The 15,279-nt window shown below is 44.9% G+C and overlaps 1 protein-coding gene across 2 annotated transcripts in view; it reads left to right on the top strand.

The window, feature by feature from the left end:
* The first annotated feature begins 288 nt into the window (after window positions 1-288).
* sync (syncoilin, intermediate filament protein) overlaps window positions 289-15,279 on the top strand; it is a 43,683-nt gene continuing 28,692 nt past the window's right edge. For both annotated transcript variants that reach the window (XM_063034832.1, XM_063034831.1), the window contains exons 1-2: window positions 289-382; window positions 12,805-13,581. In XM_063034832.1, coding sequence (XP_062890902.1) covers window positions 380-382; window positions 12,805-13,581 — 780 coding nt within the window. In that variant the 5' untranslated portion in view covers window positions 289-379. The remainder of the gene's footprint in view (window positions 383-12,804; window positions 13,582-15,279) is intronic.

Here is a 15,279-nt window from a genome sequence, read left to right as displayed (position 1 = left end):
CTGGGATCCGCAGCAGTCCTCTGTTCACCTCAAGCACAAAATGTGAATGGTCATTTAAATTAATTGTACAACTAGAAACATTTTCTGTAGTTTGTTACAAATATAGTAAATTAATGAAAATTAATGACTCATTGAGGACATATTTAGAAAAATAAATATATTAATTCTCCATTTCGTTGGCCAAACACTTCAGCTCTAGTACTGAAATTATGTTGAGTTGAGCTCATTTTGAGTGCCATACGGTGGAGTATCAATTGACAGCTGAGGCTGTAAACCAATCTGCCTCTGAGATGAACCTAGTTGCTATTCTTAACAACGGTCAAGACATTTCTTTCGTTTGTGAATCTTTCACGAAGCACCACCGGGGCTGTTACAGAACATGGTAAGATATAGCCTTTGTCCTGATGAACACCTAGGCATTGAGCTTAGATTTTGGCAACCATTTCATTACTCATGTCAGCTATTTTCAATACGGGAATAGTGGTTGTTAAGCAGGGACGAGTGCTGTTTAACATCAACACCAGGCAGCTGCTGTGTGATGCAAACGCATATCCTTTCTGTGAGGTGACTGAAAACCAATCAGCTCCCAGCTGACTTCCCCGTCCACAAAAGCCTTGGAGTTTGATATTTATTTCCTTTAATGGATCTGTTGCTTCACATATTTAAGCAGAATAGAATGAAAATGGGATAGGATTTGCTGATGAAGTATCGTGCAGACTGTGAAAATGATATCTTGTTGCTGTTATAAAGTATGGGAAGTAAAGATGGATGAAATGGGGAAGATCCTTTGACATATTTTACTCTTATCTTCATTAGGAAAACGGAGTCTTTCTCCCAGCGTGGAAATGTCAGCAGAGGAGGTGGGAGCAGATTCGATAGCACTTAGAGAGGGTTGGGGTATCGCTCACCCTAATGCACCCTAATGCATCAGATGTTTGAACAGACAATAAATCCATGAACACCACCTCACTAATTTTGCTCTCTTTTTGCACGACTTATTTTTTCTATTTTAAAATGTATTTCTTATTGTAATTTATTGAATGATTGATGTATTGTACTATGATAGGTTGTACGTCATGTCCAACGATGACGGGAAACCTGTGCGGGAGAGTTTTTAAAGTTAGAGAAGTTGTTGTACTGGGGCAGTTCCATTCGCTCGACCTTAAAAGTCCTGGTCCAGTGTCATCACATACTGGGGTCTTCCTTGCTTGCAGTGGATGACCATGATGTCTGTGCCTGTTGATGCCCTCAAAGCATTGCAGAACCATCTTCATGGTCACTCGATTTCACTGCAGGTCTCATCCGCCCAAGCTGACTTCACAAGTATGTCTCTAATTCACTGGGGTATGAGGCCCTCCGGCTACTCTTACCAGGTTTAGCCCGCTGTCGAAGCGATGTACCGGGGCGTGGCCACTGTTACATGCAGACAGCTACTTGGAGCCACCGGTGAGAGCAGAGTATCCGGTGGGGACCAAAGGTGAGTGAGTCCCCTGAGAATGGACATGACAAGCCTCTTCACCTGTGTTGCAAGGGAGTGTAGGAAAGCGGACCCAAGAGCCGGACACAGACACGGAAGTAGCATTAACAAAGTGTGTTTATTAATAGTTACCAGAAAAGCCGGGAGCGAAGATTAAATGTTTACACGGACGAGGATGCGGAACAACAAACAGGAGGAGCTCGGACACAGATCCTGGACTTAGACTTGGACTTGGACACAGAGCCTGGACTTGGACTTGGACACAGAACCTGGACTGGGACTTGGACTTGGACACGAAGAGACAGAATATCCAACTCGAAGCAGTGGCAAACGGCCGGACCCACTCAGCTGGAAACAAGACGACTAAACCAAACAACAACAGACAGTTCGAATCTTGACACGGAGTAACTCATGAAGCAGCAAACGGCCAGCAATCACTTAGCTGGAAACGAAGAGACAGAATTCTCAACTCAGAGTAGTGGCAAACGGCCGGACCCACTCAGCCAGAAACAAGACGACTAAACCAAACAATGACAGACAGCCAGCATCTTGACTCGAAGCAGCAGCAACCAGCCAGAAACACTCAGCCAGACAGGAAAATGACAGAATTCACATCTTGACTCGGAGTAACGGCAAACAGCCAGCATTCTCAGTAGGACACGAAAATGACAGAATTCTCAATGCAGCCCCACGCACCAAGGCAGCTTAGAGTCCACAATTCTTGGTGGCCCAGAACGTGCATTACCGCACTCGCTCAGGTGACGGTCCAGACTTCTTGACAGCCCAGAATGTGCATTGCCCGACTGGCTTCTTGTAACGGTCCACCATTGAGTAGATGTAAGCTGGAGCTTTTATGCTGACCCATTCGAATGAGGATCAGGAGCCCAGTGGAACACAGAGAAAAGGAAATTAACTGAAATGAGGAGTCAACGGACCAGGCCGTGACAACCAGAGGTCAAAAAGGCAATGTTACATTAGTTTTGGGAGAGTTCAATATGCAAATAGATTGGGAAAATCAAGTTGATACTAGATCTCAAGAGAGATAATTTGTGGAATGCCTCCAAGATGGCTTTGAAGCAACTTGTGGTTGAGCCCCCTAGGGTATTAGCGATTCTGGATTGGGTGTTGTGTAATGAACTGGATATGATTAGGGAGCTTAAGGTAAAGGAACCCTTATGAAACAGTGATCATAACGTGATAGAATTCACCCTGCAATTTAAGAGGGTGAAGCTAAAGTCAGATGCATCAGTATTGCAGTGGAGTAAGGGGAATTACAGAGGCATGACAGAGATGCTGGCCAAAGTTGATTGGAAGGGGATACTAGCACGAATGACAGGAGTGCAGCAATGGCTGGAGTTTATTGGACCAATTCGGAAGGCACATGATAGATACTTCCCAAAGAAAAGGATGTATTCTAAAGGCAAGATGACTCAACCATGGCTGACAAGGGAAGTCAAAGCCAGCATAAAAGCAAAAGAGAGGGTATATAATAGTGCAAAATTACTGGGCAGTTAGAGGATTGGGAAGCTTTTAAAAATGAACAGAAGGTATTAAAAAATGAAAGATAAAATATGAAGGTAAGCAAGCCAATAACATCAAAAATAATACCTAAAGTTTTTTTTCAGATATATAAAGAGTAAAAGAGAGGCAAGAGTAGATATCAGACCAATGGAAAATGACTTGGAGTGATAGTAACTGGACACAAGGAAATGATGGATGAACTGAATAAGTATTTTGCATCAGTTTTCACTGTGGAAGACACTAGTAGAATGCAGCAAGTTTTGAGAGTGTCAAGGGGCGGATGCTATTACTGGGGAGAAGGTGCTTGAGAAACTGAAAGGTCTGAAGGTAGATAAGTCATCTGGACTAAATAGACTTCACCTCAGCGCTCTCAAGGAGATCAGAAATCAATACTTTCTGGCATAGTTTCGGAGGAACGGATATTTTCAAATGTCACTCCACTCTTCAAGAAGGGAGGGAGGCAAAAGAAGCAAAATTATAGGCTAGTTAGCCTGACCTCAGTGGTTGAGAAGATTTGGAGTTGATTGTTAAAGATGTGGTTTCAGAGTACTTGGAAGCACATGACAAAATACGCTGAAGTCAGCATGGTTTCTTTAAGGAAAAATCTTGCCTGACAAATCTGTTGGACATTCTTTGAAGAAATAACAAGAAGGATAAACAAAAGAAAATTGGTGGATGTTGTGTTCTTGGATTTTCAGAAGGCCTTTGACAAGGTGCCACACATTAGGCTGCTTAACAAGATAAGAGCCCATGGCGCTATAGGAAAGATACTAGCATGGATAGCGCATTGACTGATTTGCAGAATGCAAAGATTGGGAATAAAGAGATCCTTTTCAGATTGGCTGCTGTTGACTACTGGTGTTCCACGGTGCTCTGTGCTGGGACCGATTATTTTTACATTGTACGCCTGTCATGGTCCGGATCGGGTTCCCTTTAAATTTCCTTTGTTTGTGTTACGATCCGGACCGTTGACTCCCCGTTTCTCTTTGGTTCCCTGTTTTTCCGTGTCCCTCGGGCTTGCTGATTGGAGGCAATTTACTTTCGGCTGAACCGGCAGTTTATAGTCTCCGGCTTTCAGCCGTTCGGCGTGAGAGTGTTAACGAAGTCACTGAAGGTAGTTTGCGAGCCAATGTCGGCTGGCCGGAGCAAGCCTGGTCTCCTCCCGGAGCAAGTTCCAGCAAGCCGCCTTCCCTTGCCAGAGCAGGTCAGTCAAAGTTAACCCGCCGGGGTTAGTCAAGAGCTCGCCGCTGCTTGGAGCGTACTTGGGGCCCAGTTATAGTACTGTCCGTCACTGTGTGGTCTTCGTATCAATGTCCTGCGTCTAAAAAGGGGTCCTGACCCTGTGTCAAATAGAGTCCTGAGCCCGTCCTATGTCTAACGAGGATTCCCGGCTCAGTGTTTTATGTCCTGTGTCTGAGTCTGTCCAGTGAATAAGAAGAGTCCTGGCTAGCCCTGGAGGTTCCCAGCATCGAGGAGTCTGGGGCCCTGGAGGTTCCCAGCATCGAGGAGTCTGGGGCCTGTCCCTAAGCCCAAGTCTGTGTTCCTGTCCATGTGCCTTGGCCTATAGCCTAGCCACATCTTGGTCTTCACCTGGATCTGGGGTCTGAGCCTGAGTCAATACCCAGGTTCTGGGTGCCTGTCCAGTCTCTGGCTTGGAGTCCTCCAGGTTTCCAGTTCTTGGTTCCTTGACCTGGTTGTACTTTCCTAGTCTTGGTCTTAGCCTTAGCCTTAGCACAGCCCCTGTGTCCCAGCCTTGGTCCAGGGCCTGTTCCTTGTCCATGATGCTATTTCCTGCTTCTGCTTTGCCCTCCTTGCAATGAGCAATAAACTCAATTTAGTTTACCTCATGTTGTGTTTTTGTGTCTCACATTTGGGTCTGCCATCAACACTGACAATGTTGGTGATTTGAATAATGAAACTGATGGTTTTGTGGCCACATTTGCAGACTATACAAAGATAGGTGGAGGGGCAGGTAGTGTTGAAGAATTAGAGACTGCAGAGGACTTGGACAGATTAGGAGAGTGGGCAGAGGAGTGGCAGAGAGAATACAGTGTGGGAAGTGCATGGTCATGCACTTTGGTAGAAAGGAATAAAGGCATAGTCTATCTTCTAAACAGGGAGAAAATTCAAAAATCTGAGGGACATGAGTTGGGGGTCCCCATGCAGGGTTCCCTGAAGATTACTTTGCAGGTTGAGTCAGTGGTAAGGAAGGCAGGTAGATGCAATGTTAACATTCATTTCAAGAGGACTAGAATATAAAAGCAAGAATCAGAATCCTTTATTATCGCCAAGTATGTGGACACATACAGGGAATTTGATGCTGGTTTCCCTGAGCTCTTGCTGTGCAGAATCAAAAAGCAAACAACAATAGTGCAAATAATTGTGGACTATATACAATGAGGTATACCTGTGTATGTACAGGTGGACTTGGTTTATAATAGACTAAAATTCAAGTGTTCATAAGACTGATGGCATACGGAAAGAAACTGTTCTTGTACCTATTTGTCCTGGCATAGTGATCTAAAGCGCCTACCAGAAGGAAGGGGTTGGAACAGGTGATGTCCAGGGTGTGATGGGTCTACAAAGATGCTGCTTGCTCACTTCCTGACTCTAGATGCATACAAGTCCTGGATCGAGGGCAGCTTCACACCAATAATCCTTTCCGCAGCCCTGACGGTTCTTTGGAGTCTATTCTTGTCTTGTTTGGTAGCTGATCCAAACCAGACAGTGATGGACGAACAGAGAACAGACTGGATTATTCCTGAATAGAATTGAATCAGCAGCTCCTGAGGCAGGTTGTACTTCCTGAGTTGACGTAGGAAATACAACCTCTGCTGAGCCTTTTTGATAAGAGTGTCCGTGTTGGGTGTCCACTTCAGGTCCTGGGAGATTGTGACACCCAGAAGCCTGAAGGTCTCCACAGCAGACACAATACTGTTGAGTATAGTGAGTGGGGGGAGTATTGGGGGGCTCCTCCTGAAGTCCACTGTCATCTCCACAGTCTTGAGCGTATTTAGCTCCAGATTGTTCTGACCACACCAGAGGACCAGCCGTTCCACCACCCGTGTGTATGCAGACTCATCACCGTCTCAGATGAGGCCAATGACAGTTGTGTCGTATGAAAACTTCAGGAGTTTAACAGATGGATGCTGTGAGCTGCAGTCATTAGTTTAAAGGGAGAAGAGCAGTGGGGAGAGCACACATCTCTGGGGGGCACCGGTACTGATTGTCCAGGTGCTAGAAATGATGCTCCCCAGCCTCACTTGCTGCACCCTGTCAGTCAGGAAGCTTGTGATCCACTGACAGATGGCTGGGGAGACAGTGAGCTGGGTGAGTTTGGAGTGGAGGATTTCTGGGACGATGGTGTTGAATGCTGAGCTGAAGTTCCTGGGTTGTTGAGGTGTTGTAGTATGTAATGCAGTCCTATGTTGACTGCATCATCCACCGACCTATTTGCCCGATAAGCAAACTGCAGGGGTCCAGCAGGGGGCCTGTGATGTCCTTCAGGTGAGCCAGCACTAGTCTCTCAAAGGACTTCATGACCACAGATGGCAAGGCACCAGGCCTGTAGTCACTTAGTCCCTTGATAGTGGGTTTCTTAGGGACTGGAATGATAATGGAGCGCTTGAAGCAATGAGGGACTTCACACAGCTCCGGTGATCTATTGAAGATCCGTGTGTAGATGGGGGCCAGCTGATCAGCGCAGGTCTTCAGGCAGGAGGGCGACACGCTGTCTGGGCCTGGCGCTTTCCTGGTCTTCTGCCTCCAGAACAGCTGACTCACCTCCCTCTCACAGATCCTGAGAGCAGGTACAAGAGGATTGAAGTGAAGGGGGGTAGGAGGAGCAGTTTTTGTAAAGTGGGGTGAGAAAGCAGATACTGAGGTGTCAGGGTGATGGATGATGGGGGTTGCAGGTAGGTCTGTGTTTAGGCTGGGCGGAATGAAGGTGTCGAATCGACAATAAAACTTGTACAGATTGTCAGCCAGTTGATGGCTCTCCACAGCCTGGGGGAATGGTTTCTTGTAGTTGATCTCTTGGAGCCCCTTCCACACTGACACTGGGCTGTTGTCTGAAAACCTGTTTTGCAGTTTTCCAATGTAGCGCTTCTTCGTTGCCTAATCTCCCTTGTCAGTGTGTTCCTGGCTCGTTTGTACAGAATCCTGTCCCCTCTTCTGGACGCCTCCTCCTTCTCCCGACGAAGCTGCCTGAGTTCTGATTGTGAACCAGGGCTTCTTGTTGGATATGCAGAAGGTTTTTGTTGGAATGCACATGTCTTCACAAAAACTGATGTATGAGGTCACGATGTCAGACAGATCATGAAGATCTGTAGCTGCAGCCTTAAAGACACTCCAATCCGTGCAGTCGAAACAGGCCTGAAGTTCCAGCTTTGACTTGTTGGTCCATCTCCTGACTGTCCTGACAACAGGCTTAACTGATCTTAGTTTCTGCCTGCATGTCGGGAGAAGGTGAACCAGGCAGTGGTCAGAGTCCCAAGGCTGCCCATGTAACAGAGCGATATGCATCCTTTGTTGTCGCGTAGCAGTAGTCTAGTATGCTAGTGTCCCTGGTCGGACACTTATTATGTTGTCTAAATTTTGGCAATTCGTGGCTAAGGTTTCCTTAATCACCAAGAACAATGAGCAAGGAGTCTGGATGTTTGTTCTCCACTTCAGTTATCCGGTCAGCCAGGTGTTGTAGTGCCTCCCTGACGCAGGCCTGAGGTGGAAATGTAGATGCCGACCAGAATAAATAAGGACAACTCCAGCGGTGAATAAAACAGTCTACAGTTTATAAGAATTCTCTAGATGTGGACTGCATGATTTTCCTAACATTGTGACCTCCATGCACTAACCTTTGTTTATGTAGAAGCGGATTCCACCTCCTCTCCCTTTCCCCGAGAGTCCTGTGTCTCGATCCGCTGTAATGTTGAAGCTGTTTTAAGGTACTGGTGAGGCCTCACTCAGAGAATTGGGAACTGATTTGGGCCCCTTATTTAAGAACGTATGTATTGACATTGGAGAGGGTTCAGAGGAGGTTTGCGAGAATGATTCCAGGAACGAAAGAGTTATGTGAGCAGTGATTGAAGGCTCGGGCTGTACTCACTGGAATTCAGAAGAATGAGGGGGGATTTCATTGAAACCTATCGAATATTGAAAGGCTGCAATAGAGTGGATGTGGAGAAGATGTTTCCAATGTCTAGGATTTCATATCCTACGTCTAGGACTGAGGGCACAGCCTCAGAATAGAGGGACAGATTAGCACAGTGATGAGGAGGTGTCTCTTTAGCCAGAGGTAGTGAATTTGTGGAATTCATTGCTGCGGGTGGCTGTGCAGACCAGGTTACTAGGTGCATTTAAGGCAAAGGCTGATAGGTTATGGGGGAGAAGGCAGGAAAATGGGGTTGAGAGAAATGGGTTAGCCATGATGAAATGGTGGAGCAGACTTGATGGGCCAAATGGCCTAATTCTACTCCTTTGTCTTGTGGTTTTACATACTACCCTTCCCTGGGCATCCCATACAATCCATTGCATCACATAAACTGCTGCACAAAACAACAGATTTCATGATGTGTGTCAGTGAGAATAAACCTTATTCTGGTGTGGGCAGGCAGGGTATGGAGGGATTCAGACAAATGGGATTGGTTTAAGCCAGCACCATATTCGGTGCAGACATGGTAAGCTGATTGAAATAAGTGGAAGCGATATTCCTATGTTGTGATGTAGAAGATAGAAAGCCTTGCAGGACATTGTTAGAATGATAAGCCAGCAAAGAGGAAGTGGTTTCAGCAGAGATGGAGGTGGAGCCAGACAGCCTGCAGCTCACTCAGGACCAGATAAAAATCCAAGATGACCAACTGTCTGGTTCATCTTCAGGCCATTGCAAGGGAAAGGGATGATGGAGTTTGTGGCAAAGGGATTAAATGGCTCTACTCTTCCCAAGTAGATGGATTAAACTTCTGTTGTTGCTGCAAACTTCTCCGTAGATGCCCCCTGACTTGCTCAGTTTCATAAGACGTAGGAGCAGAATTAGGCCATTCGGCCCATCGAGTCTGCTCTGCCATTCCATCATGGCTGATTGCTGATCCCACTCAATCCCATACACCTGCCTTCTCGCTATATCCTTTGATGCCTGACTGATCAGGAAATGATCAACTTCTGCCTTAAGTATACCCACAGACTTGACATCCACCAGTCTGTAGCAGAGCATTCCACAGACTTACTACTCTCTGGCTGAAAAATCCTCCTCTCCTCTGTTCTAAACGGTCATCCCTCAATTTTGAGGCTATGCTCTCTAGTTCTGGATACACCCACCATTGGAAACATCCACCCTATCTAGAACTTTCAACATTCAATAGGTTTCAATAAGATCCCCCCTGAATTCTTCTCATTTCCAATGAGTGCAGGACCAAAGCTGCCAAACGCTCCTCATATGTTAATCTCTTCCTTCCCAGAATCATCCTCGTGAACCTCCTCTGGACTCTCTCCAATGACAACACATCCTTTTTGAGATATGGTTCCTAAAGCTGTTGACAATACTCCAAGTGTGGCCTGACTAGTGTCTTATAAAGCATCAAAATTATCTCCTTGCTTTAACTTTCTATTCCCCTTGAAATAAATGCCAACATTGCATTTGCTGCCTTTACCACAGACTCAACCTGTAAATGAACCTTCTGGGAGTTTTGCGTGAGGACTCCTAAGTCCTTCTGTACCTCTGATGTTTGAACCTTCTCCCCATTTAGATAATAGTCCGCACTATTGTTCCTTTTACCAAAATGCATTATCAAACATTTCCCAACACTGTATTCCATCTGCCACCTTTATGCCCATTCTTCCAATTTGTCTAAGTCCTTCTGCAATCACATTGCTTCCTCAGCACCACCTACCCCTCCACCTATTTTCGTATCATCTGCAAACTTTGCCACAAAGCCTTCAATTCCATTATCTAAATCACTGATAAACAATGTGAAAAGCAGTGGTCCCAATACTGACCCCTGAGGAACATCACTAGTCACTGGTAACCAACAAGAAAAGGCCCCTTTTATTCCCACTTGCTGCCTCCTGCCTGTCAGCCACTCCTCTATCCATGCCAGTATCTTTCCTGTCATGCCACAGTATTTTATCTTGTTAAGCAGCCTCATGTGTGGCACTTTATCAACCCCTACTGAAAGTCCAAGAAAATGACATTCACTGTCTCTCCTTTGTCCACCCTACTTGTTACTTCCTCAAAGAACTCTAACAGATTTGTCAGGCAAGATTTCCCTTTACAGAAACCATGTTGTCTTTGACTTGTATTGGTCTCTAAGTACCTCAAAACCTCAACCTTAATAGGCACCAACACTTTCCCAGCCACTGGGATTAGGCGAACTGGCCTATAATTTCCTTCCGTTTGTCCTCTTCCCTTCTTAAAGAGCGGAGTGACATTTGCAATTTTCCAGTCCTTCGGGACCAATGCAGAATCAAGTGATTCTTGAAAGATCATGACCAATGCATCTGTTATCTCTTCAGCAACCTCTCTCAGGACTCTGGGACGTAGTCCATCTGGTCCAGGTGACTTATCCACCTTAAGACCTTTGAGTTTGCCTAGCACTTTTTTTCCTCTAATATTTTGTATGTGCTGGTGCAAACAGATTTGGGAGTCCTAGTGCAGGATTCCTTAAAGATTATCTAGCAGATTAAGTCAGTAGTAAAGAAGACAATTTTAGCATTCGGGCAACTTCTGCAAATTTAGCATTTATTTTGAGAGAACTAGAATAGGAAATCAAGGTTGTAATGCTGAGGCTTTATAAGCACCTTGATCAGACCCTACTCGGAGTATTATGAGCAGGTTTGGTCTTGTATCTAAAAATGGATGTGCTGGTATAGGGAGAGAGTCCAAATGAGGTTCACGAGAATAATTCTGGGAATAAAAAGTTTAACGTATGAGGAGTGTTTGATGGCTCTGGGCCTGTACTTGCTGGAGTTTAGATGAAAGAGGAGGATCTCATTGAAACCTTTTGAATATTGAAAGACCTCGATAGAGTGAATGTGAAGATGCTTCCTGTGGTGGGGAAGTCTAGGACCAGTAGACACAACATCAAAATAGAGGGACATGCATTTAGAACACAGATGAGGAGGAATTTCTTTAGCCAGAGGGTGGTAAATCTGTGGAATTCATTGCCACAGATGGCTCTGGAGGACAAGTCATTGTATATATTTAAAGCAAAGGTTGATAGGTTCTTGATTAGTCAGGGTGTCAAATGTTACAGGAAGAAGGCAGAAGAATAGGGTTGAGAAGGATAATAAATCAGCCATGATGGAATGGTGGAGCAGATGTGATGGACTGAATGGCCTGATACTGTTCCTTCACATTATGTTCCCATGGTTTTATGGTGGTATAGAATGCCAAAGCATAGTACAGGCCCTTCAGCCCACAATGTCTTTCCAAAAACATTGGTACTCTATGATCAACCTAACCCTTCCCTCCTACATGCAGTACTAAGTAAAAGTCTTGGGCACATACTGTGTATGTAGCTAGGGTGGCCAGGACTTTAGTACAGTACCGTACTTGTCAACGTGGAGCCGAGTGTGATCTTGTAAATCTGGTGGGAGCAAAGGATGTTGGGAATGGTGAGGATGGAATACCGCAGGAGGGGTGTGACACAGGTGGCAGAGAAGGAGGGGTAGGGGCTGGTGTGGGTACAGACACCCCAGCTCTGAGGTGCCAGACAAGGCCATTTGATTCCAAGCAATTGTTTTATTACAGAATGTCTCTCTGGTGCTTTTCGTTCCCTCCCCTCTCCCTTCCCCTTTTCCCAACCATGGTTTCCCTCTGCCTGTCCCCTTCCCACTCAGTCCATAACAGAGACCCATATCAGAATCAGGTTTATCATCACTCGTATATGTCATGAAATCTGTTTTTGTATGGCAGAGGTACAATGTAATACATAAAATTACTACAGTACTGTGCAGATGTCTTGGGCACCTCACCTATATGCAGTATGTGCTTAAGAATTTTGCACAGTATTGTAGTCAGCTCTGATCAATCTAACCCTTCCCTCCTACATAGTCCACCAACTTTCTATCATCCATGTGCCTCTTGTACATTGTTAATGTATCTGTCAATGTTTCTAACCAACATAGTGCACCTGTGTAATGATGTGCCCAACTCTGCAATTCATCTCACCGGTGTAACGATGTGCCCAACTCTGCAATTCATCTCACCGGTGTAACGATGTGCCCAACTCTGCAATTCATCTCACCGGTGTAATGATGTGCCCAACCCTGCAATTCATTTCCAGGCTGATGAAGACAAGATGCTGCCTTCCTAACCACCTTGCCTGTGCCACCAGGGTTTATTTACAACGGGAAAATGATCTGTGTCCCTGCAAAGATGAACATCAGTAAAACCGTCAGTTTACTGGTTGTCCATAGAGAATGAAGGGCCTCATTTTCACAAACACTGCAATGACACAAGAATCATTCATCATGGTACCCAGAGTTTTGTAAGAATAATGACAAATACATAAGACTGATTAGGAAGAATAAGTAGAGTTACAGAGTCACAGAGCAATACAACACAGACGCAGGTTCTTTGGCCCAGCCAGTATATGCTGACCACTATACCCACCAGCTAATCCCAATTCCCTGCTTTTGGCCCATGTCCCCCCAAGCCCCTCCTCTCCATGCAACTATCTTAGTGCCTCTTCAATAATACGATTGTACCTGCCTCAACCACTTCCTCTGGCAGCTTGTTCCACTTGCTAGGGGAATCTTATGATCAAATGAATGCATCTTAAGTTCCTTATTTTGTGTTGTGATGACTGTAGGATACAAAGGACGAGTTTTCTGATGAGTCACCCGTGAACATTGTTCAAGCTGCTGATACCCTGCAAGCAGTAGGGAGACACTTTCAAAGATGCATTGACTCCTTGGAGGAACTCTTAGAAGAAAGGGAGAATCTTATTAGAGAATTAATCTTTGTGAAAGAACCAATGATCCAAGAGGTTTGCGACTTGCGGGCAAAGCTGCTGGTGCTTTTCCAGGGTAAATCGGAGGCAGAGATTGAATGTGAAAACTACAAGGAGGAGATCAAATCTACTAAAAGGAAACTGTTTGAAATTATAAAAACTCAAATGACCTACAAACATGCAGTGAGCACCAGTAATCGAAGCCTTCCCCAGATGGCATTAGAACAAGAAGCTTTAGAATCCGAGGCACAGCTCCTCTCCGATGAACTGGCTGTGCTTAAAGATCACCAGCAAGAAGAAATAAACCAAGTAATCCACAAACTTGAAAACATCCGAAACACTATCAATATTGTGTCCAGATCAAAGGGCCAGCAAACAGATGAATTCCAGAACATTTTAGCTGAGCAAAGACGGTGGCTGCAGAAATATTATGAACCCAAACTGGAAAATCTGATGAAATGGGATCAAAGCAGGACTGAGTCCCTACGTCACACACAGCAGGAGGTCAAAGGCCTCAGGCGGCAACTGCAGGTGGTGCTGGATCAGGGGGCAAAACTGAGCACCCAGAAGCAATTCCTCCAGCGACAGCTCCAGGCAACACATGAGAAGAGGGGCCAGGACATTGCACTTTATCAGGTAAAGAGACAGGTAATTTTTTACAATGGGGTAATGGGAGAAATCTCACACATTCTGATCAATTTAAATTTAGTTTTCTCACTTCAAAATCAAAACTAAATGTATAGGTTTAAGGAGAGAGGTTTCTATTAGTTTCAAAATCTCCTCAGAGCACATTAGGATTTGAGAGGAATTCATAGTCATACTGCATGGGAACAGGCCATTCAGCCCAACTAGCCATGCCAGCCAAGATTCCCATCAAAGTTTGTCCCTTTATCCCACATCCCTCTAAACCAGGGGTTCTTAATCTGGGGTCTACAGACCTGGGGTCCATGGATAGATTCTGGGGTCTGTGAACTTGGCTGGGAAAAATTTACATCTTTATTTTCATTAACCTCAAACTGGAATTTAGCATTTCCTTCAATGATGAATGTAGGCGACAAACCACAGCAGTATTAGCAGTACCTGTGACTTCGTCGCCAACAGAAATGCAGATATTTTCATATCACATTGCAGTTGTTAAATGTATAGTCTTGTTATTTAATGTTAATAAAGCACATCTGTTACTATATCACAATTTGATTTTATATTTGATAACTGTTTCTTCTGTAATCTATGTATTTTACTGTCTATATTTAAATACATCATTCTGAGAAGCAGTCCACAGGCTTCATCAGACTACGAAAGGGGCCCATGATATAAAAATGGTTAAAAAACATTGACCTCAACGTTTCCTATCCGAAGCAATACACACAAAATGCTGGAGGAACTCAGCAGGTCAGGCAGCAGCTGTGGAAGTGAATAAACAGCCAATGTTTCAGGCCGAGACCCTTCAGGATTTTTTTTCCCTATCCATGTAATTTTAAAATGTTGTAGTTGTACCTGCTGAAGCAATACCTCTGGCAACTAGTTTCGTATACAGAGCACTTGCTGCATGAAGCAGCTACCTCTCACCTGAAATCTGCTCTGCCTAGTTTTTAATTCCCCAACCCTGGGAAAAGGGCTGAAAGTATTCACCCTGTCAGATGATGTTATACACCTCTATAAGGTCCCTCTCAGTCTCCTACACCCAGTGCAGGAACAACTTTATGGAGTTCACAGATGAAACAAAATTCGGCAATGCCAAGCGTTGTTATAGATTGAAACTGGCAGGAGATAGCAGATATAATCCAAAGAGGTCACATGAAGTGATGGAGACTAATGTGGAAAGATAGCTTGGCATTAAAAGTACCTCTTAAAAATGAATGGTGTGTTCCCTCCCTTGGTGCCAGGGACGAGGACACGTTAGAGCATATACAGGACATTCTGAAATGGGAGGGTGAACAGCCAGAGATCGTGATGTGTACAATTGACGTGGGGTAAGATGAGGTTTTGAAAAAGGAATTTAGGGGATTGGGCAAAGAGTTGAAAGCATTACAGTCGCAGGGATTACTGGGATTTCTGATCCACTCCAACTTCATAATGTCAGAGCAGATTCACAAGGATGATTCCTGGGATAGAGTGCTTAACTTGCATGGAGATACTGGAGAAGTAGAGGAAGCTGAGGGGTGGCCTGATGGACTGTGGGAAGAGGCATAAAGAAGGTAACATTGTCTCTTCATCAGAATTCCTCATGTCATCTGAAAATTTGATGGGCCACCTTTAACAGAAACATTTCACTGGGACAAAGGTATCCAAGACCAGCAGACAAAGATTTGAATGAAAGAATAGTAGGTTTAG

This window comes from Mobula hypostoma, chromosome 28 (assembly GCF_963921235.1).
Source record: "Mobula hypostoma chromosome 28, sMobHyp1.1, whole genome shotgun sequence".
Lineage (NCBI taxonomy): Eukaryota > Metazoa > Chordata > Chondrichthyes > Myliobatiformes > Myliobatidae > Mobula > Mobula hypostoma.
The sequence above is the reverse complement of the archived record's forward strand: the minus strand, read 5'-3'. Positions and strand labels throughout refer to the sequence as shown.